General features: G+C 42.6%; 1 protein-coding gene across 3 annotated transcripts; it reads left to right on the top strand.

The window, feature by feature from the left end:
• Positions 1 to 26652, top strand: mtr (5-methyltetrahydrofolate-homocysteine methyltransferase). Of its 3 annotated transcripts, none has more exons than XM_088609779.1 (33): positions 10 to 340; positions 1748 to 1956; positions 2380 to 2469; positions 2742 to 2811; positions 3004 to 3096; positions 5053 to 5159; positions 5900 to 5959; positions 6067 to 6161; positions 6237 to 6337; positions 6847 to 6908; positions 7118 to 7185; positions 7266 to 7345; positions 7475 to 7587; positions 8531 to 8671; positions 9278 to 9463; positions 9890 to 10069; positions 10514 to 10630; positions 10742 to 10882; positions 11020 to 11109; positions 11919 to 12071; positions 12925 to 13032; positions 13735 to 13835; positions 14789 to 14856; positions 15286 to 15406; positions 18262 to 18343; positions 19254 to 19352; positions 19473 to 19548; positions 20578 to 20733; positions 21678 to 21874; positions 22792 to 22992; positions 24619 to 24811; positions 25482 to 25594; positions 25940 to 26652. In XM_088609779.1, the coding sequence occupies exons 1-33, from the start codon at positions 25 to 27 to the stop codon at positions 26024 to 26026; spliced, it is 4074 nt and encodes a 1357-aa protein (XP_088465905.1). In that variant the 5' UTR covers positions 10 to 24; the 3' UTR covers positions 26027 to 26652. The 3 variants fall into 3 exon arrangements, with proteins under 3 accessions (XP_088465907.1, XP_088465905.1, XP_088465906.1); XM_088609780.1 differs by having other exon boundaries at positions 19473 to 19552; positions 20582 to 20733; XM_088609781.1 differs by lacking the exons at positions 21678 to 21874; positions 22792 to 22992; positions 24619 to 24811; positions 25482 to 25594; positions 25940 to 26652 and adding an exon at positions 21364 to 21605 and having other exon boundaries at positions 1 to 340.

Genomic DNA, 26652 nt, shown 5'->3' with positions numbered 1-26652 from the left:
TTTCATTCTATCCTAGGTCGTTAAATGCACAAAAAGCAAAGTGAATACAGTGTCGCCAATATCGAGCTACTTTCCACAGCTGCCAACGAGACTGAACTGGCGAAGTGCACAACTGCGGAGGCGCATGCGCCGTCGTCTACGTCCTCGGTGACGCCAGTGCTCCCAGTGAAGTTTGTAAACGTGTGGGGAGGACCGAGTCCGGCAGTGTTACACAAGTTGTTTCACTTGTGTAATTACAAAACGCCGCTTGGGCGTCTGTTTAAAACCTGCAGACACCTTCCAACAGGACTAAGAATCCGGACCATGGCACCTACAATTCACGACTGTTCCAAGGACTCAGGTATGGAAGTAAAAACGTGGTGAATGTGCTTCCAAAATTGTCATTCTGACGTGCGTGCTACGACCCGAGGTAGCCAGATGTGATTTGAAAGCTTTGAGTCAGCAAGAGCTCGGGGGTATCGATGTCCACCCATGCCAGAAATGCATGTGACAGTAATGAACATTGCTTAGCTAAGGAACAAGTAATAGGTTTATTATTCCATGCTGAAAAGAGAAGAAAGAAAACGCAACGTGTCGGCCGTGAACTACTTCAACCTACTTCTGCTGCGACCCACTAAACAGCTACTCACCTGCACTACTTCAGTGCTAGCTAAGGATAGCTTTGTGTATTTCTCTGGGACTTGCTGTAACCCCTGTCTCCAGTGGTAAATGTGCTTTTTGGAAGAGGCTGGGCTGAAGGCTGCCGTATTCGCAGGCTAAAAGATTAATCGTAAGGGTTTCAGTCGTGGTCTGGTGTTGCCCCGATGTGCACGCGTGATATATTTATAGAAAGGGTGCGCTTCAAACTGACACGCACAGTCCCGGCTATACTGCAGTAGTTTTACAAGGGCGCTTTGCTATTCACCCACTATTAAGTGGGGCAAGTTGACCGATTACAATGTTACGGAGAGCTATAAGAACATAAGAAAGCTTATGCATGAAAGGAGGTCACTTGGCCCATCTGACCATTTCACAGAGTCACTGACTGGAACGAGCTGGGTTCTCAGTTTTTACTCTACACCATGGCTGTACAGTACAGCTCGTGCCAGACGCCCACTGCCTTTTGTGTAAAAAAGTGCCTATTCTATTTTAAAAATACTTTTAAATAATAATATTTATTTAAATAATATATAATTATATATTAAATAAAAATCATTTTAAAAATGTATCACAAAAGTTTGTGGTCAACATGGTGGCGGAGTGGTTCACACTGCTGCCTCACAGCACTGGGACCCTGGGTTCATTTCTGGACCTGAGGTGCTGTCTGTGTGGAGTTTGTATGTTCTGCCCAGATATGTGTTCATTTCCCCCCGGTGCTCTGATTTCTTCCCACACTCCAAAGACATACTGGTGGGTTAATTGGCTTTTGGAAAAACTTGCCCTGACGTGAGTGTGTGTGTTTGTGTACCCACCCTTGCTTTTCCCCATGACCCTGTAACGAAAAAAGCAGTTAGAACATTGAAGATGAGCAATTAGGCTTTACTCTATATACTGCATGATGATCTGCTACATTAACTACAGTATACATAAAACTAGAAAGGAAAAATAAACACAGGCTGTATCATAGCTAGCTCCTTTTCCATTCAGTCGTACTTAATTTCTCATAAATGTGCCTGTTCCCTGTTATGTAAATCATAATGGTGGAGTAAGTAGCATTTTGAATAAACGCTATAAAGTATAACGAAGCCCTTTAAAACTGCTGACCTAGGTAGGAGCAGCATACAGGATGAAGTAAAGGCGCTTCTACAGCACAGGATTCTGGTACTGGATGGAGGAATGGGGACCATGATCCAGCAGAGAAATTTGGAGGAGCAGGACTTCAGGGGAGAGGAATTCAAGCAGCACCCTAAAAGCCTGAAAGGAAACAACGATCTCCTGAGCCTAACACAGCCTGACGTTATCTATAAGATTCATCAGGTAATGTGTCTACCTGTTTGTTAAAACTGATGGAGTTGGTCGTTTTACTTTGCGTCGCTGTGGCAGCATACAGCAGTGAAGTTGTTATTTAACTTTTGTGGTTATTCTTTCTCTATTTTTGATATCAAGTTCTTTGTTTGACTTGTGACTTCCTGATGAACATGTGCCAACCTTAACGTTTATGGCAAGGGTCTCCAGACCTGGTTCTTGAGGGGTGAAAGATATTCTCATATTTGTTCTCTGAATTACTTGAACACAAATCTAGTTAAATCACTCATAGCTCCAGGCCTTTATAATTTGATTATTTTTTCAACACCTGCTGGACTGGGGTTGGAGACACCTGTTTTTTTATGAAGTGCACAGAAAATATCCCTGAGCACAGCCAATAGTGAATATCTGCTTGCTGTGTTTCTTTGATTGAAGGAATATTTGCTGTCCGGAGCTGATATCATTGAAACAAACACGTTCAGCAGCACAAGCATAGCACAGGCTGACTACGGACTTGAAGATTTGGTAAGAAGACAGATGACATTCGGCGAAAAATGCTTATATGCGCACAACATAAGTGAAATTACATTAAACCTTTGATGATATTCCCAGAAGTTGGAGAAAGTTTTATGATTTATGTGGATTAAATTGAATTGCCAATATTTCATTCTTACTTTATTTTTAATCTTACTACTTTGAATTAATTCACAATTATAATGGTGATGGTTTAGTCAATATCTGGAGAACCTTATAATTGCTATAGGTCTATGAAAATAACACATTTTTTCCTCTGGCAGGCATACCGTCTTAATAAAGTTTCGGCAGAGGTGGCCAGGAAGGCTGCCAGCGATGTTGCTGCCCAGACAGGTTGGTATTGTGTTTTCTAGACTAGTGAAGAAATTCACAGGAGGCGTATTCCTGGCCTTGAAAGACTGGGAGCACTTAAAGGAAGTACTTTCAATCTTATCTGAGTGAGAAAGCATAATACCTCACTGAACACAAACATATGTAAACAAAGTCTCCATGCATCAGCTAACCTTGACTTATTCTCTTTCACAGGCATTAAAAGATATGTGGCTGGAGCAATTGGACCAACCAACAAGACTTTATCTGTCTCTCCCTCTGTGGAAAGACCAGACTTCCGGAATATTAGTAAGAACTTCACACCTATGATCCTATGATCATTCACATTAATCAGTAATGGCTACAATCCTTCTTATATTGAAGATTAATTACTTAACAAAATATAATTTATTTCTTTACTTCCTGAAACGTTTAAATCAAAAGAGCTCTCCCAGGCTTAAATTATTTAGAGTGTGATGTGCATTACTGGGCAAATGTGGTGGGGCCCCACAGCGCTGGGCCCTGGGTTCAATTCCAGACCAGGAGTCCTGTCTGTGTGGAGTTTGTATGTTCTGCCTGTGTTCATGTGGGTTTCCTCCAGGTACTCCAGTTCCCCCCACAGTTCAAAAACCTAATAGTAAGTAAATTGGCTTCTGGGAAAACTGGCCAGGACAAACTGTGTCTTGTTTGTGGGTGTGCCCTGTGAAGGACTGGTGTCCTGTCCAGAGTGTATGCTGCCTTGCACCCGTTGCTTGCTGGGATAAGCTGCCTGAATTGGAGAAAGCAGTTAGAAAATGGATGGATGTGCGATACTGCCCATGTGATTGAAGTTGGTAAGACCACCCATGGCACTGTGCTGCAGGCAGGAAACAAGGAGCACTTCAGTAGTCTAGGAGAAATACCAGAAGAAGTTTAAAAGGCGTTTCATTACAAGGAGCGGCTTTCAGACTTATGGAGCATTCATTCACTATGAATTATGGGCATGAATATTAATTGGCCCTTGCTACATTAGTGCTTGGTTATACAAATCATTCTTCTCATTCCAGCATGAGAGGGCAAGTGAACAAAACCAGGTGTAATATATTGAGTGTAGCCAGCATCAGTTCTGCAATACTCCCTCTGGACTCTGGGTAACAGTCGTCACCCCAGCAATAATTAACCTTTCATTTGTGTTATTCTCAATTTTTTTGCTCATGAAACACCCATATGCAAAACAACTTACTGTACATTGTCTATAAAATGAACTCGTGTAACAATCATGTACTGTACAGTACATACAAGCTGGGACCTTATTTATAAGCACTGTGCTGGGCAAAATGATGCAGTCAGTTTGAAAGCACATTGTGGAACCATGCAACAATGAAGGCTGCCTGTTTGCAGATATTCCTTGCCCACAGAGCACAGGAGCGATAAGCAAATTACGCTGCCAGCAGAAGAGCCAAGGGCATATTTAGCACCATACATCATTTAGACATGAATCATGTTTTACTTGGTGAAACAGAAGTGCAGGAAGAACTCCCCAAAGTTTTTTTTTTTCAGCCAGAGATAGAGCTTATTCCAACTTTCTCAATGCTGAACATTACAAAAGCGATTGTGTTTTCAAATTCTGCATTATAATCCAAAAACAAGTTTTTCAAAGAACAGAAAGGTACTTATTTAACTATTATACACACTTTACCATGAGACCTACACAACATAATGACCATACTTTATTTACCGATATAGCATAAATACAAGCCTCTCTTTTCACACTGTTTTAGATGGCTACTAAGATGAGAAAGATAATTGTTTCTCACAACCTCAGGCACAAGGAACACAAAGGATTTTTCTAAGGAGATTGTGTTTGTGGTGATGACAGTAATTCTATATTTTTCAACAAGGCAGAAGACTTTCTGCTCCTGGTTAAAATCCGTGTTTTGAATAACCACTTAAGGGGTGTGTTTATTTGTGCTTCATTTACAAGTATTTATAGTGATGTTTTAGAAATACATTTGCAGTTTCACATCATTGAGGATCATGTCATGGAACTAATATTGGTTATAAAACTGCTTTTACATGGTTTGATTTTATTGAACTGGCTAAACTCTAGCCTGCTACAATAATGTATATGCATGAATGTTTTCCCACAAATGTATACCTCCCTTCCTGATATCAACATCAGGGCTGCATGTTGCTGTCTTTTACCATTTATGGATGAGTTCAAATTAAAAGAGATCCGTAAAATCAAGATAAACGATGATACATTTTATAATGTATTTTTCACAGCTTTTGATGAACTGGTGGAAGCTTACGCAGAGCAGACCAGAGGCCTCCTGGATGGAGGGGCGGATATTTTGCTAGTTGAGACCATTTTTGACACAGCCAATGCCAAGGTAGGTTAAAAGCTCATTTTAAACTGAACAGGACTGTTCTTTTGTGGCAGTTTAGTCACTGTTTCAGGGCAAGTGAACAAACTGGGTGTAATATATTGAGTGTAGCCAGCATCAGTTCTGCAAATTTCCCAGTGGACACTGGGTAACAGTCGTCACCTCAGCAATTATTAACCTTACATTTGTGTTATTCTCTATTTTTTGCTCATGAAACGCCCATATGCAAAATCATGTACATACAAGCTGGAACCTTACTTGTAAGTACTGTGCTGGGACAAATGAAGTAGTAAGTTTTATGGATATGCTTCATATTTGCAGGGTTTTTATTTGACAGCCAAGGAATAAGGTTTTTAAGTGAAAAGAGTGATATATGTGTTTCACTGCTGCTCAATTTACTGCTCTCTGAGTTGTGTGAAATGGCGACTTTATTATAGTTTTAGCTTACAGCATCTCAAGGAAAATAAAACATTAGTAAGGACTAATAGCATCTTACACTTCTGGGAATTAGAATGTCAAGTTAAACAGTCATTGTTAAAGTTGATGGGTGATATTTTCCAGTTGACTGTACTTGTATAGATCATTTTCTGTATTAGATTTTAAAGGCGTTTGTGATATTATTTAGGCCAGATGGCATCTTCCTGATCATAAGCTGTTGTTTACCCTGTTGTATGATAAAATGGGTTTTGAAGTCTTTAAAATAATGTTGGAATGCAAAAACTGAGGTTTAAATTTTTTATCAACAGGCAGCGCTGTTTGCAATTGATAAACTTTTTGAGGAGCAATATGAGCCAAGACCCATATTTGTAAGTGAATGTATTTTTTTAATTTCATTTGTATTATGATGTGAAATTGACAGGCTTAGCCTGTTTTATGTGTCCTCATGTCTTTTGAATTCCTGCCTTAATGGTAGATCTCAGGGACCATTGTGGACAAGAGTGGACGCACCCTCTCTGGACAGACAGGAGAGGCCTTTGTCATCAGCATGTCTCATGCCAAACCTCTGTGGTGAGTTAAGTCCTAGCCCTGTCGGTAACCGGGGGGATTGATGGGGACGCTGTATGACGTTTTGTTCATTTTCAGCATAGGACTGAACTGTGCGTTGGGTGCAGCCGAAATGAGGCCTTTCATTGAAGCCATCGGAAAAAACACAACCTCTTATGTGATCTGTTATCCCAACGCAGGTAATCGCTTATGTTTCTTACTGTGTTTTGATTTGTAATGGAAAATAAAAATGATTAGAATAGTAACACAAAATATTGTGCATTTATATTAAGATTGTATTTATTTTTTTAGTAAAATGCATGCACAAGATTTTCATTTTGAATTTAGAACTGCCCATTATTTTTCTTATACGAGCCAGATCTTGACTCATGGTAACAAACCCTGTTACTGACATGGGGAAAAATGGGGACGTGCACGCAGATTTCTCCCACACACATACTCTCGAGCCACTCGTCTTTTAACACTGGTGCTGCCTTTTAGAGAATCCAGGTCACAGAAAGCTGGCGATGTGATTAGTGCTTTTTTTTTTTATTCCACAAGAGTGATTGCTTGTAGGCAGTGTAATCAGATCCGGATATAATTTGTCTCGCAAAGCAAAACTTATTTTAAATGCGAATGTTTCATTTTTACAAAATGAGAATTCTAAATGCGATTTAAACCCCCTAATGGTGCTTTTCGTTTCATTAAGGTCTTCCTAATACCTTTGGGGAATATGATGAAACTCCTGAATTGACAGCAAAAAATTTGAAGGCAAGTCTTTCATCTCACAGTGGGATCTACTTTGTAACCTGAAAATTTTACTTTTTTTCGTCCATTCCCAGACAGGTCAAGGTAGCCCTAAAGTGCATCAGCAATTGAGCTTCCGGGCATCTACAGTATGGAATAATCCTTTTGCAGAAGAGGCACCGATTTGCTGGGCTGTAATACACAATTGGATATTTTTTTCTTTCTGTTTGTAGGAATTCGCTGAGGATGGGTTGCTAAACATTGTTGGTGGCTGCTGTGGAACTACTCCTGCGCATATTCGGTAATTAAATGGTCAAATATGAAACTGTTTTGTAGCACACTTAGAGAATGGGTACTGACGGCGTCCCTGTTTGTCTGAAGGGCAATTGCCGATGCCGTGAAGCACTGCCAACCCAGAATTCCTCCGTCTGCTCTGTTTCAAGACTACATGCTCCTATCAGGTTGAATATTACTTGTTACTCAGTTACTGCTTCCTTAAGTGAGCCTTCTTCTCTTTGTTTTGGTATATAGCCCTGTGTGAAACGGGTGAATTTTAATGCCTCTTTTTTTAATATTTCATGTTCTTAAAGGACTGGAGCCTTTCCGGATCGGCCCTTACACAAACTTTGTCAACATTGGCGAGCGCTGCAACGTTGCAGGGTCCCGGAAGTTCGCCAAGTTGATCATGTCAGGAAATTATGAGGTATGTCTTCTGAGATTTCGAGCTTTAAAAGGCAATGATCTAGTTGCTCTGGATCTTAACCGAACAGTGCACACGTTAAAAGAGACTCCCCCAGTTTCTTTAAGAGCAGCCACAATTACATTTTCTATTTTCTAATCTCTGCATCCAGCACAGAGTCACAGAGGCAAACAGTGGGCGCAAGGCAGGATACACTGTGTGTGGGACACCGATCCATGCCAGCAGCCATATCACCCTGCAACTCACAACTGGCAACCCACTGAAGCTAAGCAGGTGTGAGCCTGGTCAGTACCTGGATGGGAGACCTCCTGGGAAAAACTAAGGTTGCTGCTGGAAGAGGTGTTAGTGGGGCCAGCAGGGGGCGCTCACCCTGCAGTCCATGTGGGTCCTAATGCCCCAGTATAGTGACGGGGACACTATACTGTAAACAGGCGCCGTCCTTCGGATGAGACGTAAAACCGAGGTCCTGACTCTCTGTGGTCATTAAAAATCCCAGGGTGCTTCTCGAAAAGAGTAGGGGTGTAACCCCGGTGTCCTGGAGGGGAGTCCCCATTACCTGTAAAGCGCTTTGAGTGGAGTGTCCAGAAAAGCGCTATATAAGTGTAAGCAATTATTATTATTATTATTATTATTATCTCGGGACTCACACACACACACACACACACACACACACACACACACACACACACACACACACACACCAGGGCCAGTTTTCCTAAAATCCAGTTAACCTGCCAGTTTGTCTTTGGTCTGTGGGAGGAAACCAGAGCTCCCAGAGGAGCCCCGTGCAAAGATGGAGACCATACAAGCTCAACGCAGACAGGAATTGAACCCAGGACCCCAGTGCTGCGAGTCTGCAATGCTAACCACTGCACTATAGTGCCTTCTTAATTTTTATTTTAATTTTAATTTGTGCTGAGCGCTTGTTGATTGGTGTGTTCTCCAGGAGGCGCTCAGCATTGCCAAGTCCCAAGTGGAGATGGGCGCCCAGGTTCTGGATATTAACATGGACGAGGGCATGCTGGAGGGGAAGAGTGCCATGACGCGCTTCTGCAACCTGATCGCCTCGGAGCCCGACATTGCCAGGGTATGCCTCCCTCTCGGTGGCACTGGGCTCGGCGTGCTTGTCGCCAGTTCCATTCATGTGCTTCACTGTCGGGTTGCACGGCTGGCGCCATTTCAATTTAGGTCCAATAGAGATCATCCGCTTTTTACAGGGAGCTCAGAAACCCTGCAATAGTCAATGCATATGTGTGGTAGCTGGTTACTCATTGACACAATTAACCTAATTTAATGAATTAATTAATTCAGTTAATGAACACTATATTAAGCAAATTAAGTGTAGCAAAATCGCTGAAAGCCGCCTTCCTCACGGTTATTATCTGCTCTTCCATATGTGAAGATCTTATTGTTATGGGAATAACTGGAACAGGACTTTCTCTGCATAAAGTGCATTTTTAAAATCCAAGGTATGTGGTCAGAGTTTTTTTTATAACCGGCAGTAGATTTTGCAGCAATAGGGGTTTTCTGCTGCTTCCCACCCTTCAGATGATTCCATCTGGTGAAATCGTTAATTATTTTTGTATTGAGTTCTGTATCTCGGTGTTCTTTCGGTTTGTGGGGTTATTAAAGCCCTCTCTCGCCACACGAGAGTGAGGCTCCTGCTGCTATCGCGCCGTGTCCCCGTGCGCAGGTGCCCCTGTGCATCGACTCGTCCAGCTTCTCGGTGATCGAGGCGGGGCTGAAGTGCTGCCAGGGCAAGTGCGTCGTGAACAGCATCAGCCTGAAGGAGGGCGAGGAGGACTTCCTGCAGAAGGCGCGCACCGTGCGCCGCTTCGGCGCGGCCGTCGTCGTCATGGCCTTTGACGAGGAGGGACAGGCAAGTCTCGGCACCCTTCTGTCCCTGCCTGGTCGTGTGTGTCTGTGTGTGTCTGTGTGTGTCTGTGTGTGTCTGTGTGTGTCTGTGTGTGTCTGTGTGTGTCTGTGTGTGTCTGTGTGTGTCTGTGTGTGTCTGTGTGTGTCTGTGTGTGTCTGTGTGTGTCCTGGTGGCAGAGCAGATAGAGGCCCTGCTTCACGCCGTTGTAACCCTGACAGACTGAGACTATCGGAAGTGGGCTTTGTTTCAGGCATCGTTGACCTGCTTTCTGGCTGGAGTGTACAGCACGTTTTGGCATAGCTATGTGCATTTTTGGAAATACAAACACAGAGCAGTACAAATGCAGTAATTTTGGAAGCCTATATCAAAACCTTACAAAACTGAACTGAGTTTAAGGTTTCCCTTGCTTGTTCCTTAATGTCTTTAAAGGCCACTGAGACAGAGCACAAAATCCAGGTTTGCACCCGAGCATACAATCTCCTGGTGAACAGGGTGGGCTTCAACCCCAATGACATCATCTTTGACCCGAATATCCTCACCATTGGCACTGGAATGGAGGAGCACAACATATATGCAATCAATTTCATGAAAGCAACCAGAGTTATAAAGGTCAGAGTCCGTTTTCACCTTCTTTGTCTCGTTATGGGATGTTTTGATGTTCTGGAGCTGGACGAAGCCTGTCTTTGTTTCAGGTGAAGCTCTGAGAAGTGACAGTGTTTGAGTTTGTCAAGCTCCATAACTAAATCTCTTGGACAACAAAGTGCAAACTACTGCCCAGCAGATAACATAATCTCTCAATTATTTTTTTCCCACTTTTTTTTAATTTACAGGAATATAAAATTCACTTTATTTCTGTTAGCCCTTGTTGATCTTAATAACTATTTATTTTAAAACTAGTAAGGAAGCAGCTGCAGTAACGAAGCATGAAATAATGGACCAGGGTGGTTTTTCTGCTGGATATTCAGGTCTTGTTTTGGTGGTGTTTTTAGTTCTATTCACTTGTGAGTTCTGGCTGCTGGGCGCCTTTTGATAGTTTCCCATGACTCCCGGCAGGAAACGCTGCCAGGAGCCCGGGTCAGTGGGGGTCTCTCCAACCTGTCCTTCTCCTTTCGCGGGATGGAGGCCATAAGGGAGGCCATGCATGGCGCCTTCCTGTACCATGCCATCAAGGTACTGAGCGCCCTGCCCTCGTCGGCAAGCCCACGCCCGGGAAAAGTGGGCCGTACGTGTTCTGATTGGCGTCGCGGTGTTGCTTATTCAGAATCCGCTGTTGGCCTTCAGGTTGGGATGGACATGGGCATCGTGAACGCGGGAAACCTCCCGGTCTACGACGACATTGACAAGCAGCTCCTACTGCTGTGCGAGAACCTCATCTGGAACAAGGACCCAGAGGCCACGGAGAAGCTGCTGCTCTATGCCCAGGTACGGGGCGCCCCAGAGCCCCCCGCCTGCTCTGGGTGCCACTGAGAGTTTCTGTTCCTGGTGGGGCTCTCCAGGTCTTAGGTTTCATGTTTCTGGAGAGGGACTGGACCTGTTCAGGTGTTGACATTGACTTTCAGAACCACGCCAAAGGGGGCAAGAAGGTGGTTCAGACGGATGAGTGGCGAAGGGGCACAGTGGAGGAACGTCTGGAATACGCGCTGATTAAGGTAAGGTGTTTCTTTTTCAAGCCCGCACGATCGTGCAGGCAAGATTGGAGCATGTTTCCGTAACTGGAAATAGCGGTTGTCAGCAGGAGAGTTCCATCTTCAGAGGAGTCCACTGCATTTCGAGGGATATGCAATGGAGCTGTTGGGAGTATTTTGCATCGTTTCATTGCCCCCTCTTGAACAGAAATGCCTTCTTTTCAGAAACAAGCGAGTGGGAGTCGTGTTGCTTCAGAGCCTGGTGGAGTTAAAAACATGACACTGGTGACAGTTTCACTTTTCAGTTTAACTGGTCAATCTTTTTAATAAATATATTTACACCCGTAGAAGGCTCCACAGCGTTTCCTTTCTTCTCTTTTCAGCATGGAATAAACCTATTACTTGTTCCTTTGCAGCCTATGCATGCTGACGCAGCTACCTACTGGAACTACTTCATAAGTATATTTATATGTGGACATGCCGTAATTATTGTTTCTGGGCTTTAGTGATGTCTGAGTCTAGTTATATGAAAGATTCCATGGCACCGTTTTTAAGAGGAGGAATATTACCCAAGTGTCCTGTCTAAATTCTCCACTGTGCTTGTGTAACATGGCCTGCACAGATATCCCTCCTAATTTAATACACGAGACAAAAAGAGCAGCTAGAGGGAATATTGCTAGGTAGGGTGGGGTCTGCACCTCGGTGGTAGACGAAAAGGGTCTCCACAATGATATAAGATGCTTTGGGATCCTTTGGGAGGAAAGGCGCTATATAAACGTGAGGAACGTCTGTTTAGAGCGCTGTCCGGATAAAATGTGAACCTGCTGTTTCAGGGCATCGAGAAGTATGTGTTAGAGGATACAGAGGAGGCCAGAGCACAGAGCAGCAAGTACCCCCGTCCCCTGCACATCATCGAGGGCCCTCTCATGAACGGCATGAAAGTAGTGGGCGACTTGTTCGGAGCAGGAAAAATGTTTCTGCCACAGGTAAGGGAGTATTTTTTTCCTCCATGTTTATATATAATCCTACCTGGTGAAACTGAAGTCATTAGGTCCTTATGCACTATAATTAAAATATGGATTATGTTTCTGAATAGTGTGTCTCATAATCTTGCAATGCCCTCTGTTTCAGTTTGTGAGTCTGGGTAGACCATTTAGTTACTTACGGTTTGTCATGACTGTTTTCCCAGAATACAGTTTAAGCGTCTGCATTAAAAGAAAACAACTTGCTGCCGAGTGCAGTTTTACAAGAAGATGATGGTTGTGCTTAGGCAATGAGTTGTCCTTGTTTTTTTTAATGTATTCCATAAGGAGATGATTTTTTTTTTGGTTGTTAAAATATCATCCACTTTCTAATCCTTTTTAAAGACTAAGGAGTAAGGAGAGTACTATAGGAGTGAGATCAGTTACTCCTATATTAAAAATCCTGGCTTGGATTTTGATACAGTGGTGAACTACAGACCAATTTCTAATGTATCATTCCTGTCTAAGGTTTTAGAATACAGTATGTGGCTTCACATCAGTTACAGGCTCAGATGATGGCTAATGATCTGTTTGAACTTGCCTTCTAGCTCACAACATACCTTTGTTGCATATCACTCCTGCACTTTTAAGTCTCTTCATTCGTTGCCTGTAAAGTCACATTCACTGCAAGATTTTGTTACTAACTTTTAACGCTTTAAATAAGCTGTCTCATCATCATCTCTGAAGTCCTCCATGTTTACCCTGCCTCCTGTAGGCTCTGTTCGGCCGAGGGGCAGAGATTTGCTTCTTCCTTCTTTGGCAAATATTATAATGTATCAATACTTTCAGTGACTCATTTTTTATGTGCTGGATAAAGGTAATTAAATCGGCCCGTGTCATGAAGAAAGCAGTTGGGTATCTCATCCCATTCATGGAGAAAGAGAGGGAAGAGATGAAGGCAGCTTCTGGCAGTACTGATGACATAGTAAGTCCGAGACACTGCTTGTTTTATACATGGGAGAACCCAGGTGAAGATGGATTTCAGTCTAAAATTTATCTTGGGGTTTGGGTTAAAGTTAGTTTAAGAATGGGGTTAAAGTTGAAGGTTTAGGTTAAAGCTGCATTTGTATTATCTCTTTAAAGGGCAACAGCAGACTTCTTTTAGAAATATTGTCCATTTGGAATGTTTTTTAACTCTGTGACTACCGCTGTACTGTACATTTTAATTCTTCCTGCAGGGATGCTGTCTGCCCTGCAGTAGGGCAGCAGCTGTGGTATGGTGGAGGACAGGGCTTCAGTCCCTTTTTAATTTAAGTCTGACCAGAACTGAGAGTGCCCGATATCTCCTTAAACCATGATGGACAAAATCTAAAAGTACATAATATCTGCTTAAACAATGATTAAAGGAACCCAAGAATATTCTTACAGTTTATCACGTACCAGGGCTAGCAGCCTTGGCTTTACACCATATACTGAAACTGTTCTGGGTGGGTTTGCTGTTTGTGATTTTGTATAAAAAGCCTCCTTTTGTATCAATGAGTTGAGTCAGTGCTTCATCGGCTTTGGCTCCCATATGCTTACGTAATAAAAGTAATGCCTGCCTCAGACGCACCCGGATCGTGTTTCGAACCCGCTGCCTCCTTGTCAGATCGCTCTTGTCTGCATTCTCTTCTTTTGTATTTCCCAGGATCCCTACCAGGGTACAATCGTGCTCGCCACCGTGAAGGGGGATGTGCACGACATCGGGAAGAACATTGTGGGCGTCGTCCTGGGCTGTAACAATTTCAGGTGTGCTCGCCGTCTCAGCTGGTCACATGGCCCCCGGTCCTGCCTCTGAAGTTTCTAGGAAATGGAGGGCTGTGTGGGAGAAGGCTTTTTTTTAAACAGCCTTGGTTTTTTTTCTTGTTGTTTTTTTTTTAAATACTAGCTCCTATTATTACCGCTAAAAACCAAACAAGCCAGATAGGCCAAATCGCCAATTTTTGTTTGTGAGCCTTCTTGTGTTCTTGGGTACTATTATCGAAAATGAAGCTTGAATATGTCAAGGATACATCTCTGATGCTTTCACAGCTCCTCACGCGGAGGATAAACTTTTTGTTGCTCTCCTCCCCCACGGTTCTTGAAAGCAAAGCTTGTGTTTGTAGCGATGGAATTCTGTGATTCTTCGGCCGCCGGCAGCTCCATCTCCTTGCCTGGCTTTTAGCGAAACACACTCCCCTAAGACCGTTTGCAGAAGCAGTTAAAGGGGCCCTATTCTGAAATACCGAAATCAAAAAATCATACCTCTCATCTACAAAAACTTGAAGGAGTCATGTCCCAGGGGTGTAACAGTAGTGGGAGCCAGCGCCACTCTGAATAAGTCATCCTGTCGTAATGTTCCCATTCCAGCAGTTTTACTGTCCTTGGTGGGGGTGTCTGGAGTCCCAGACTAATTTCTCACCCTTTTCTCAGAGTTTATGTGGTGTGGAGACATGGGATAATCTGGTGTGGATTTCACCAGAGCCATGGATGGCCAAATTGTCTATTTTAAATGGAATTAAATTATAAGAGGAATTATGATAAATTGTCCTTGGGAATGGAAAGAAAAAAATATTTTTCTATGCAGGGAGGACTAAAAAAGACTTGTTTTGAAGCCTGCATTTTTCTTTGATGGCTGACTTCTGCACAGCCCATCTTTTGCTGTTAATTTGCTGGGGTTTTATTCATATATTTCTATTTGCTTTTCTTTTTCCACCTGATAGAGTGATTGATTTGGGGGTTATGACTCCGTGTGATAAGATATTACGCGAAGCCATTGAGAAAAAAGCAGGTGAGTGATCGGTTTTTGTTCCTTCATTTTGTGATTGTGAAATGTTTTTGTGTCAGTACGGATTTTATATTTGTAGGAGTCTTATCATTGTTTTCCCTTTTAACTACGCTGTTTGCATGCTGTTTGGTAATGTTTGCACAGTATTGTGCTTTTGTTGCAATCATTCCCAGCTCTTAGATGTTAAAAGCAAGAGTAGACTTCTGCCAGTTGTTCATTCTCTGTATTGCTCTGTCATGCAGAAGTCTTGCTTTAGTTAGCAATGCAATGTGCTGTGGTATCTTGGTTTTCTTGAGGGATGTTATAGCAGGGCAGCTGGATGTGGAGTGTCAAGAGTGGGTTAAGCCACAAGAGGGCGGTGTAGAGACACTCCAGAGATGGGGAGAAAGTATTCTTTCCTTGCCTGAGCAGTCCGGGTTGTTCTTTGTTTAGACATCATTGGCTTGTCGGGATTGATCACTCCCTCTCTGGATGAGATGATCTATGTGGCGAAGGAGATGGAGAGGCTGGGAGTGAGGATCCCCTTACTGATTGGAGGAGCCACAACATCCAAGTACGGTAAACTCAGGGAAGGGGAGACAAGTATTCAAACCTCTGTTGGACATTTATTGTGTTTACATGCCAGTGCATTTGTTTATTATTATTACTTACAGTGCCTTGCGAAAGTATTCGGCCCCCTTGAACTTTTCAACCTTTTGCCACATTTCAGGCTTCAAACATAAAGATATAAATTTTTTATTTTATGTGAAGAATCACCAACAAGTGGGACACAATTGTGAAGTGGAACGAAATCTATTGGATTTTTGAAACTTTTTTAACTAATAAAAAAATGAAAAGTGGGGCGTGCAAAATTATTCGGCCCCTTTACTTTCAGTGCAGCAAACTCTCTCCAGAAGTTCAGCGAGGATCTCTGAATGATCCAATGTTGTCCTAAATGACTGATGGTGATAAATAGAATCCACCTGTGTGTAATCAAGTCTCTGTATAAATGCACCTGCTCTGTGATAGTCTCAAGGTTCTGTTGAAAGCGCAGAGAGCATCATGAAGACCAAGGAACACACCAGGCAGGTCCGTAATACTGTTGTGGAGAAGTTTAAAGCCGGATTTGGATACAAAAAGATTTCCCAAGCTTCAAACATCCCAAGGAGCACTGTGCAAGCGATCATCTTGAAATGGAAGGAGTATCAGACCACTGCAAATCTACCAAGACCTGGCCGTCCCTCTAAACTTTCAGCTCAGACAAGGAGAAGACTGATCAGAGATGCAGCCAAGAGGCCCATGATCACTCTGGATGAACTGCAGAGAACTACAGCTGAGGTGGGAGAGTCTGTCCATAGGACAACAATCAGTCTTACACTGCACAAATCTGGCCTTTATGGAAGAGTGGCAAGAAGAAAGCCATTTCTCAAAGATATCCATAAAAAGTCTCGTCTAAAGTTTGCCACAAGCCACCTGGGAGACACCCCAAACATGTGGAAGAAGGTGCTCTGGTCAGATGAAACCAAAATCGAACTTTTTGGCCACAATGCAAAACGATATGTTTGGCGTAAAAGCAACACAGCTCATCACCCTCAACACACCATCCCCACTGTCAAACATGGTGGTGGCAGCATCATGGTTTGGGCCTGCTTTTCTTCAGCAGGGACAGGGAAGATGGTTAAAATTGAGGGGAAGATGGATGCAGCCAAATACAGGACCATTCTGGATGAAAACCTGTTGGAGTCTGCAAAAGACCTGAAACTGGGACGGAGATTTATCTTCCAACAAGACAATGATCCCAAACATACAGCAAAATCTACAAAGGAATGGTTCACAAATAAACGTATCCAGGTGTTTGAATGGCCAAGTCAAAGTCCAGACCTGAATCCAATCGAGAATCTGTGGAAAGAGCTGAAAACTGCTGTTCACAAACGCTCTCCATCCAACCTCAGTGAGCTCGAGCTGTTTTGCAAGGAAGAATGGGCAAGAATTTCAGTCTCTCGATGTGCAAAACTGATAGAGACATACCCCAAGCGACTTGCAGCTGTAATCGCAGCAAAAGGTGGCTCTACAAAGTATTAACGCAAGGGGGCCGAATAATTTTGCACGCCCCACTTTTCATTTTTTTATTAGTTAAAAAAGTTTCAAAAATCCAATAGATTTCGTTCCACTTCACAATTGTGTCCCACTTGTTGGTGATTCTTCACATAAAATAAAAAATTTATATCTTTATGTTTGAAGCCTGAAATGTGGCAAAAGGTTGAAAAGTTCAAGGGGGCCGAATACTTTCGCAAGGCACTGTACATGTCCATATCGCTTTTCATCTCAATGGATCCCAAAGAGCTTGCACTAATTCTTCCTCCACTGAAGGGCAGCACCCACTTTGGTGGTGAGTGGCTGCCATTATGTTCCAGCTCCTTTTAACCTCTTGCTCAAAGAATGGCGCCTACTACACCATCAGTGTCCCTGATCACCATACTGGGTAGCTGGTATCAGAAATTTTTGGTCTAGATATTGGAGCGCTATCTGCTAAGAGCACTCCAGCACCACTTTCAACCTGGTTATCCATTGAGGGTTCAGGACTGATCAGACACAAACGTTTAGCTTTCGGTATCTGATGAGATGAGGCTTCAAGGTGGAACCTGTCTCGATTTGAATTGGAGGGGTGGGTAGAAAGAGACAGTTATTTAACTTATACTGTTATATACATATACATACTGCAGCCCAGCAGTCGATGCCCTGCAATGCAAACAATTGAAATTGAAAGTGAGATTGTGTAAAGAATAAAAATATTTAAAATGGAGCATAAGAAGAAGGTGAGAAAAAAAAGCAAATGCATACGAATATTAGAAAGTACAAAGAAGGGCAAGTGATCGCATAACTATTTAAAAGACTAAATGTCTTTCTGATGAGCCTCTTTAAATGTCTGTAATACAGGAGTTACTTGTGCATTGTAATGGGCTTATGTGGTCTTAACTATAGGACTTCATTTGAAGATAGTTTTCTGGTCTGAGTTGGACCAAAATCTCTAGGCATGTCTGGTTTGGGTTTTAGACAGGTCTGAAATAACCAGAGATGGAAGCCTGTTTTTCATTTGATTATATAGCTTGAGAGAGAGATGAAGTGTCTTGGAGATGCTGCAATGGTGTGCCAAGAGGACACTTGTATACGGGGGGCTCGTAAAAATATAGTGACCAGAGCAGAAGACCGTTTGAAATGCTGAATAAAATAAAACATTCAGTAAGATGCAAAATGTCAGATGTGAGAAAGCAAGTAGATCAGGATATATTAGCATGTAGCTCATCCAGGTGCCAGCCATCTAGTCCCTTTTCTCAAGGGTGCGTGAAATTAAGTTTGGCTAGAAGTTATTCTGGCATGGTGTGGCCTGTCACCATTCAGCAGTTTTGTTTGTTGTTTGTGCTGCACTAGGACCCACACTGCTGTTAAGATTGCTCCCAGGTACAGCGCCCCAGTGGTCCATGTCTTAGATGCCTCCAGGAGTGTGGTTGTGGTGAGTTGACCATGCAGTACCGATGGGGTGTCTTAGCAGAGCGACACACATGCTCTGCTTGAGGCCACATATCTGTGGAATACAGCAAGGCTCTGATCCGCAGTGCCCACCCTGTGTCCACTAATTCATTTCCATTCTGAGTTTTAAGATTGAATCGTTTTGTGATTTGAGATCTCTGGGAAGTACATTGTTTGACTTTGTGCTTCTCAGAGAAAGATTACATTTGTGTCATCGCTCACCTCTGTGAGTTTTGGGAGATCCCCAATGTGGAGTAGAGGGGCCCACTGTTTAATTTCTTTTGAGGCACCGGCCCTGACTGCACTGACTGCATCTGGGTTTCTCTTTCTTTATTCAATACCAGGAGCTTGAAATGAGATTATTAGAATCCTGTTTTTTTCTGACACTACACGAACCAAGCTGATCAAACATGGCAGAAGGAGAACACTAGACTGCAACACTATGATATATCACCTCTTGGGTTTAATATATTTTTTCTACTTGTGTCTCTGTGTTATTCATCAACTACTCAAGAACTAACGCCATGTGTTGAGACTCTGTAGGACTTGCTGTAGGACTAGTACCATAAAAGGAAACCTATCCTCTACTTTCAGATGTGTTACATTGTTGCTAATTTGGTCCACTAGAATAGATAATCTCCCTGTGCATATTTCATCACTACTATTCCTGAGGCAGTAGCTGAGCTTCTTGAAATGTTGCCTTGTCCATTCCTCTGGTGGTCAAATGCTACACCATTACACACTCCAGTATTTACAGTATGTACGTTTTTCATGAAAGCTAGGCTGACGGATATAAAACTGCCCAAGGAGTTCACTTTTTCTCAGCAGATGTTTCTCCTACATGTCCCTAAAAATTGTTGAAGTCCTTTAAAATATGTTGTTTTGCCTTCTAGTGTTCCCAGCTTCTAGATGAGAATGTGAAAGAGGAATTCTTTGAGGAAGTTACAGAGGAGTATGAAGATATTAGGCAAGATCACTATGACTCACTAAAGGTGAGAAATACTGAAGTTCAGCAGGTTACAGCTGACTAGGGGAGGGGGTATGGGAAGCACGATAGCACTTTCTGTGTGAGCAGTCATTTTTAATGCTACTGTGGTGCTTTCTGTTTGCAGGATAGACGCTTTCTGTCTTTAGCACAGTGCAGGGAAAAGGGATTCCATATAGACTGGCACTCCCACCCCAAACCAGGTAGGTGAGGGATTTCTTTTTAAAAGCATTCTTTGTGATATGTACACATAGGATGACACGAGAAAGAGTATTTAGTATCCATAACTCTGTTTAAGGAAGATTTTGTCAAAGTTCCTCACAGAAGCTCAATTCTTAAATTGAATATTAATGTTTACAGGTGGTGTCAAAAGAGGACACCTGAAAAACACTGAAGAAGCTGTGAAGTCAAAAAGAGTTAGACAAAATACATTTATCTGGACCAGTACAGAGTGTTGCATGTAGATAAAAATATAATAAACATTTGGTAAGACATGGGAAACACAAACTGACCAAGCTGTCCGTTAAAACATTTCCATTCTCTAGATAATTTGGTAAAGCTTTTAAAGCCAACAGTGTTAAGTTATATAGGTAGAACTAAAAATGAGCATTGTTATTTTAAAATTGTACACTGTGCTAGTAAGACTTCTTTTAGAGTCCTGCGTATTGGTCCTACAGGACTGGCCTATAGGGTGAAGGTGACTTGATTTCAGTTTTCAAAATCCTCAAAGGCACTGAAAAAGGCCACAAACTGGACGTCTTCAGAGTTGGTGGCGATTGGGGACACAGGTTGAAGATGTGAGGATGTGCTTTTAACACTGAGAACAGGAGGAGCGTTGCAGTACAGGGGCTCATGAGAGCATGGAACAAGCTGCTCAGTCATGTTGTCAGAGCGGACACACTGGCTTTTTTAAAGAAATGTCAGGGAGTGCTCCTTGTCTCGGTTAACTGCTCACAGCAGAATGATCTATATGGGTCCAATCGACTCCTTTCATTTGTAACCCTTCCGATATTATTATCCCTAAACTGAAGTGCTTAACATTAGATTATTTAGCAAGTTGTCAACAGCGGTGATACCCAAGTAGATATTTAGCTTTTATTAAATTTGTGACATTCATTAACTTTAAGGAACCTGCAGCTGAAACTTTGTCTTGGATTCGTCTCAGGAGGTTTTCTACGATGATATAATATCATTCACTTTTGTGTTATTTTTTCTGTTATTCCTCTTCCCAGTCAGACCCAGGTTCATTGGTACTCATGTGTTTGAGGATTATGACATCCGCAGGCTAATAGACTACATTGATTGGAAACCTTTCTTTGACGTTTGGCAGCTGAGGGGGAAGTATCCAAATAGAGGTTATCCAAAAATCTTCAAAGACAAAAGTGTGGGTAAGTATAGGATCCGCCTGTGGTGCTGTAGATTGTACAGACTGATCTGGACTGACAGTACAGTACAACTATGCATTCTGATTTCAGCATCTGAAATTTAACGAGTATGTAAAAGAAATACATTCATCCAATTAGGATGGATGAAAAACCTCAAAACAGTTCATTATTCATGGAGCTGCAAAATGGTTGTTTGGAACACAGTGCTCATTACAACAGAACCCATGGCAAAATTGGAACGCCAGGGGGAAAAAAGCAGTAACACATGGCATTTCAAACGCACTGAGACACAGTCAAGTGTTTCAAAAGGGGACACATACAAGACAGTGATGTAAGGTATCTACATGTATACTGTATGTACAGGCGAAGGTTTGAGAATGCTTTGTAGCCTGTTGCTTGTGTGTGGAAAGATGGAAAAACTATAAAAATTAAGTTGCCAAAAAAGGGGGACAGTGCAAAATTAAAATAGATGCAAATACCTTACCTATAATGGAACAAGTAATAGGTTAATTCCATGCTGAAAAGAGAAGAAAGAAAACACAAATTGTTGTTCTCCAGCCATGCTGATGTAGACCTCCTTTTATAATTGGGATCACGTTCTTCCTGCATGACCCTCTTTCTGCTCAGCTTCAGCTGATGAAAGGATGGCCTGATATTCTCCCCCAGAATCTGATAGCGGGCTGAATTCATGGTTCCTTCAATGAAGGCAGCAAAGCAGCCCCATACCATGATACTCCCACCACCATGCTCGGTGGTCTGGAGGAGGTTCTTCTGTTGGAAGTTCAGTGGCATGTTTAGGTATTTTTTTCAAGTTCTGAATTAGAAATCTTCAGTACAAGTTGATAGTGACTGTGTTCCAGCTTTGTGTAGAGGAGCATCTCACCCAGACCAGTGCCTGGCACTCTGACTGTAAGGTTCTGTTTATCATCTGGGCTCTTTATCTGCAGGTGAAGAAGCCAGGAGAGTGTTTGAAGATGCACAGAATCTCCTGAACTCACTAATAGTCAGCAAGAGACTGAGGACAGTGGGGCTGGTGGGATTCTGGCCAGCTCAGAGTGTTGGTGATGACATCTATGTCTATGCCGACGATGCAATACCGCGCAGCATGGAGCCAGTGGCAAAATTCTTCGGGCTACGTCAACAGGTTGGGGTTGCATTTCATCTATCAGAGTTGTGCTGTAGTAAAGGACTCTTGGCCACTTCTCTGAACACAAAAAGAGGGTCCTGCAGCAAAATTGTTCGCTGTGTTCATGGTTACACATGGTTACAAATCTTATGGCTTTGCTCCAGTGTCTGAATTTTAACTAAAACAAGCTAACCTTTCCTGCTGACACTGTTATAGCTCTGTGGAGAGATTTAAAAAAGGGAACTCAATCCAGCATTGTTTATTTGCACTTCAAAAGCTGATGGCATTGATTGTACCATCTCCCAGTCTACAGAGTGGGTTTTAAGTAGATCTGGTTTGCAAAATTTATTCAGAATATCCAAAATTTCAAGCCCTTGGTTGGAGGGTGATTTGAACTACATTGTATCTGTGGGCACATGCATATAGTTTTACACAGTATATCCATCCATCATCAGAAAGTACCTTATTGCAGAATCATAGAAGACAAGGCTGTACTACACCTTGAGCATTTTGTCACACATACAAGCAAGCACTCTGGGGAAATGTAGGGGTACCAATTAAGCTAGTTAACATATTTTTGGAGGGTGTGAGGAAGTTGAAGCACACAAACATGGAAATGATGTGCAGATTGCACACACAAAGAACTTGGGCTCAGAATTAAACCCAGGTGCTGCGATACATTTGAGTTCAGTGCTTGTAACAAACGCTTTAAGAGATGTTAAGTGGTCGTTTCCTCTACATTATTGAGCACATCTATGATTTGTTGACTGCAGATGCTTGTGGTGATTGGCAGGAGCTGCCAAAGTAAAACTAAATGCTGAGGTGGAGTATGTAAAGCAAAGACTGAGAACCGCTGTGTTAAACATGCCAGATAACAAGATGTATAAGTTTGAAAGCATCCAGTGGTGTCAGGATCGTTCTTTTTTTCTCCACAGGCAGAAAAGGACTCCTCGAACTCAGAGCCATACTACTGTCTCTCTGACTTCGTGGCACCATTGCACAGTGGCGTACCCGATTACATTGGCGTGTTTGCAGTCGCTTGCTTTGGCGCTGAAGAGCTGAGCAGGGAGTTTGAGGAGCAGTGCGATGACTACAGCAGCATCATGGTCAAGGCCCTGGCCGATCGGCTGGCCGAGGTGAGGCTGCCTGGAGCAGGTCGTTGTGCGGTGTTGCCCCACATTCATGCTTGTGTCTGAAGACGTGACCTTCCTGTCATAACTGGGCTGTCCCTCTCTTCATGCTGCTGTCTACTCTAGATATCTGCCACTGTGCATTGCTTTGATCTTTGGGGAGCACACTGGTGATTTAGGAATTCCTTAAAACCCAGTGGATGCCTATCATGGGATCCATACCAGGGCTCGTGCATAGCTGGGATTGCAGTGGAAGTACATGTAGCATTGAACACAATTCTGCATGCTTATGCAGCTGTCAGGAATATGAATGAAGAGACTAGTGGTTTTTGACATTCAGCACCTCATCGTTAGTGATTTAACACAGTGGCCAAGGCTCACATATGGAACTTAGGTTTGTGTAAAATTTCCATATGTGTTTCCTGCAGAGGCATCCACTGTGTGAGGACCAGCTGCTACACGACAGTGCAGTTTTGTAATTTCATCAGCGCTACAGTATATACAGTAAATGACTGTGACCTTTATACACTTGAAAGACATGATAAAATTCATCGTCCTTTACTTCTTTCACCAAGCTTTCTTATATACAGTACATGTTCTTTTCTTACTGATGACAGGAATATGATCAATATATAAGGAAATGGGGATAATGCATTTGTGGTAAAATATTATGCGTGCGTGTTGAGATTCTTCCTGCATTTTGGTTAAAATTTTGTTTAGTCATTTTTTTTATGTCAAACTACAGTAGGTAGTATTTTAAGCCACAGCAGCTCATTGGGCCTGGTTTTCTTGGCGTGAAGCAAATAGAGAGCACGTGATTCCCCCACCCTAGGGAGACACCAGTATATAACAGAGCTGGTCCCCATTCACACAACTGGGCGGACTGGAGCTGCTGGGGTAAATGACCTCATTCAAGACGCAACTGTAGTGTCTGCAGCAGAGGCTTGAACCCACATCCTAACCAGTCATGAGTCCAGAGACCCTGCCCCAGTGCTCCCTCCAACATTATTTAAAAAGTGATAATTTAATTAATTTATCAAAGAGCACAGTGAATCCCGTCAGGCAGTTGGCCACCAATGGAGAGATGATGAAAAGTGTAGGGAGTTATGGATTAGTCCTCGGTGTGAGTTTGGGCTCAGTCCGTTATTGACACAATTTCAGCAGTCATGTGCTGGAGTGACTGTGTATATTTCCAAACCGTTTTGGTCAGTGTTCTGTCAATAAAGGCTTCTGACTCAGATTGGCTCCATCTTATGGCTTTGCTCCAGTGTCTGAAGGTGCTCATTGATTCTCCTTGTCATTGAGGATATTGACTTGCTGTTGTGAGCCAGGGATCACGATGCACAGCTGTGGTTTGGGTTCTAGCTCTTATTCTGTCAAACGGGAAGAGTGTTGTAGAGCTCTGAACGCATCTATGGGTTTGAGCTCAGAATCTCTTTCCTGCATTTCCTTTACATGTTTGTTCTTTCTATGAACCGGGTTCGGATTTTGGTGGTGAAGGAAAGGGAATACAAAATGCAAATATTTATCTGCTAATCCCTTGCCTTCTTTTCTTCTTACTTGCCATTTACTAAAGCCCTGCTCATACTGTCTGTGCTCCTGCACAGCTAACATCGTTTATTTTTCTTACAGGCCTTTGCAGAAGAGCTCCATATGAGGGTTCGCAAAGAGTTCTGGGGGTATGGCAGTGAAGAAAGCCTCCATGCCGCTGACATGCACAAGATCCAGTACCAGGGGATCCGGCCTGCCCCTGGTTATCCCAGCCAGCCAGACCACACCGAGAAGATGACCATGTGGAGCTTGGCCAACATGGCCGAGAAAACAGGTGCTGTATCTGAGAGAGGATATCCCCTGTCTTGTGTATGAGCTGGGAAAAGACAGATTTTCTGGATCAAGCCTTCAGATTTAGTTTAGTTTGCTCATGGCTCTTCAGGAGTCTACTTTGCTCTGAGCTGAAGTTTGTAGTGGTGCTGGAGTGGTTGTTCATGAAGAGTTGCTGCTGGTTCTACTCTGAAATCAGTTAGGATTATGAATAAAAACCACAATTGGTGCCTTGCAGTGCTGGAGCCCTGGGTTCAATTCCACACCTGGGGTCCTGTCTGTGAGGAGTTTGTATGTTCTCCCCATGTTTAAAGTAGCTAGAAAGAGAATTGATGGATGTATGTTGAAGACTACTTGCAGTGAAAGCAATTGGAGAACTATAGAAAATTAACAGTGCAAAATGCACAATATGGAGTAGTATAGACATGCTCTAATACAATAATACATTATGTGCTTACAATATAAGGATGGATTCTGTTCTATGTCAAGTGTATTGTAGAGATCAAGCGTGTGACTTTGGTTACTGTAAGCAGTGAAACCTGGATTGCCTTTTATTATAACCGAACTGATTTTCTTTATTTCTTTCGAAGAGCTTTTAAGATTAAATGGAAGATCTCTCATTAGGAAGAGAAAGGTGTATTCTTATATGATTCTGTGTTGTGTTTTTCATGCAGGAATAGGATTAACTGAGTCACTGGCTATGACTCCAGCAGCAGCAGTCTCTGGACTTTACTTCTCCAGCCCTAAATCAACTTATTTTGCTGTGGGCAAGATTACAAAGGAACAGGTATGTTTTTATGTTCTAAAGCAGAGCGGTCCAGCTCCAATCCCAGGGAGCCTGTGTGTCTGCAGGTTTTGGATCTGCTTGCTTCGGGCTTAACTGGGTCAATTTACCCAGTTCTCCCAGCTCAGCGGACTCTGGTGCTGTAAAGAGATCTCGAAAATCTGCTTACACACTGGCCTTTAAAGGCTGGAATCAGACTGTGCTGTTCTGTTTGAGCCTGTGATGATGTAAATAATTATTTTCTTGATTATTGGTGCTGATCCTTGAAAATAGGTAGATTTTCATTTTATTTTTCTTGATAATGGTCAACATCAGGCCTTTTATTGTTCTCCATTTTGTATTTTTCAGGTCGAAGATTATGCTCTGAGGAAAGGGATGCCGACAGCTGAAATTGAGAAGTGGCTCGGGCCCATTCTGGGTTACGAGACTGAATGAATCAGAGACCTTTTCTTTATAAAGCATACATTAAAGTTGAATATACTTCTTGACCTTATGTATTATGGAACTAGACATCGTTTGCGGTAGAAGGAAGACTGTTCTGACCTGATGGTTTTTTAACGTCAAAATTGTTTGAACACGGAACAATTAGGGCGAGTACTGGACTTTTTTCTCAATTCCACTAGCAATGGTTTACATAAAAAAATCCACGTTTGAAGAAAATGTGTTTTTTCCATGTGGGTTTCTGGTTTCTTTCATATGGGGTCCAAAGATAAATTGAAAACAAAGTAACAGTTTCTTGAAACAGCTGTAGGGCATCTGAGGAATAGCAGAGCTTTGTCTTTTTGCAGTCACATAGTTCAAGCCTTCAAATTCAGGACAGTGAGTTGCCTCGACGGTACTGATTGAGACATGACTGTGTCTCTTGTGGTCACATTGCCTGTTTTCAGAGTAATTTGTTTTTTGAGCCTGAGATCAGGACAGACATGACATTATGAGTTCCCTTGATAGTGGCTGAGGCAGAACACATGCTTTCCTTCAAAAATCTTAGCCTGGTAGGCATTTTTTTCACAGGTTGTCCAAATCTTCATGTTTAATATTAAACTTTTTTTCTGTTCCCTGTG

This window comes from Lepisosteus platostomus, chromosome 17 (genome assembly GCF_059453375.1).
Source record: "Lepisosteus platostomus isolate fLepPlt1 chromosome 17, fLepPlt1.hap1, whole genome shotgun sequence".
Lineage (NCBI taxonomy): Eukaryota > Metazoa > Chordata > Actinopteri > Semionotiformes > Lepisosteidae > Lepisosteus > Lepisosteus platostomus.
The sequence above is the reverse complement of the archived record's forward strand: the minus strand, read 5'-3'. Positions and strand labels throughout refer to the sequence as shown.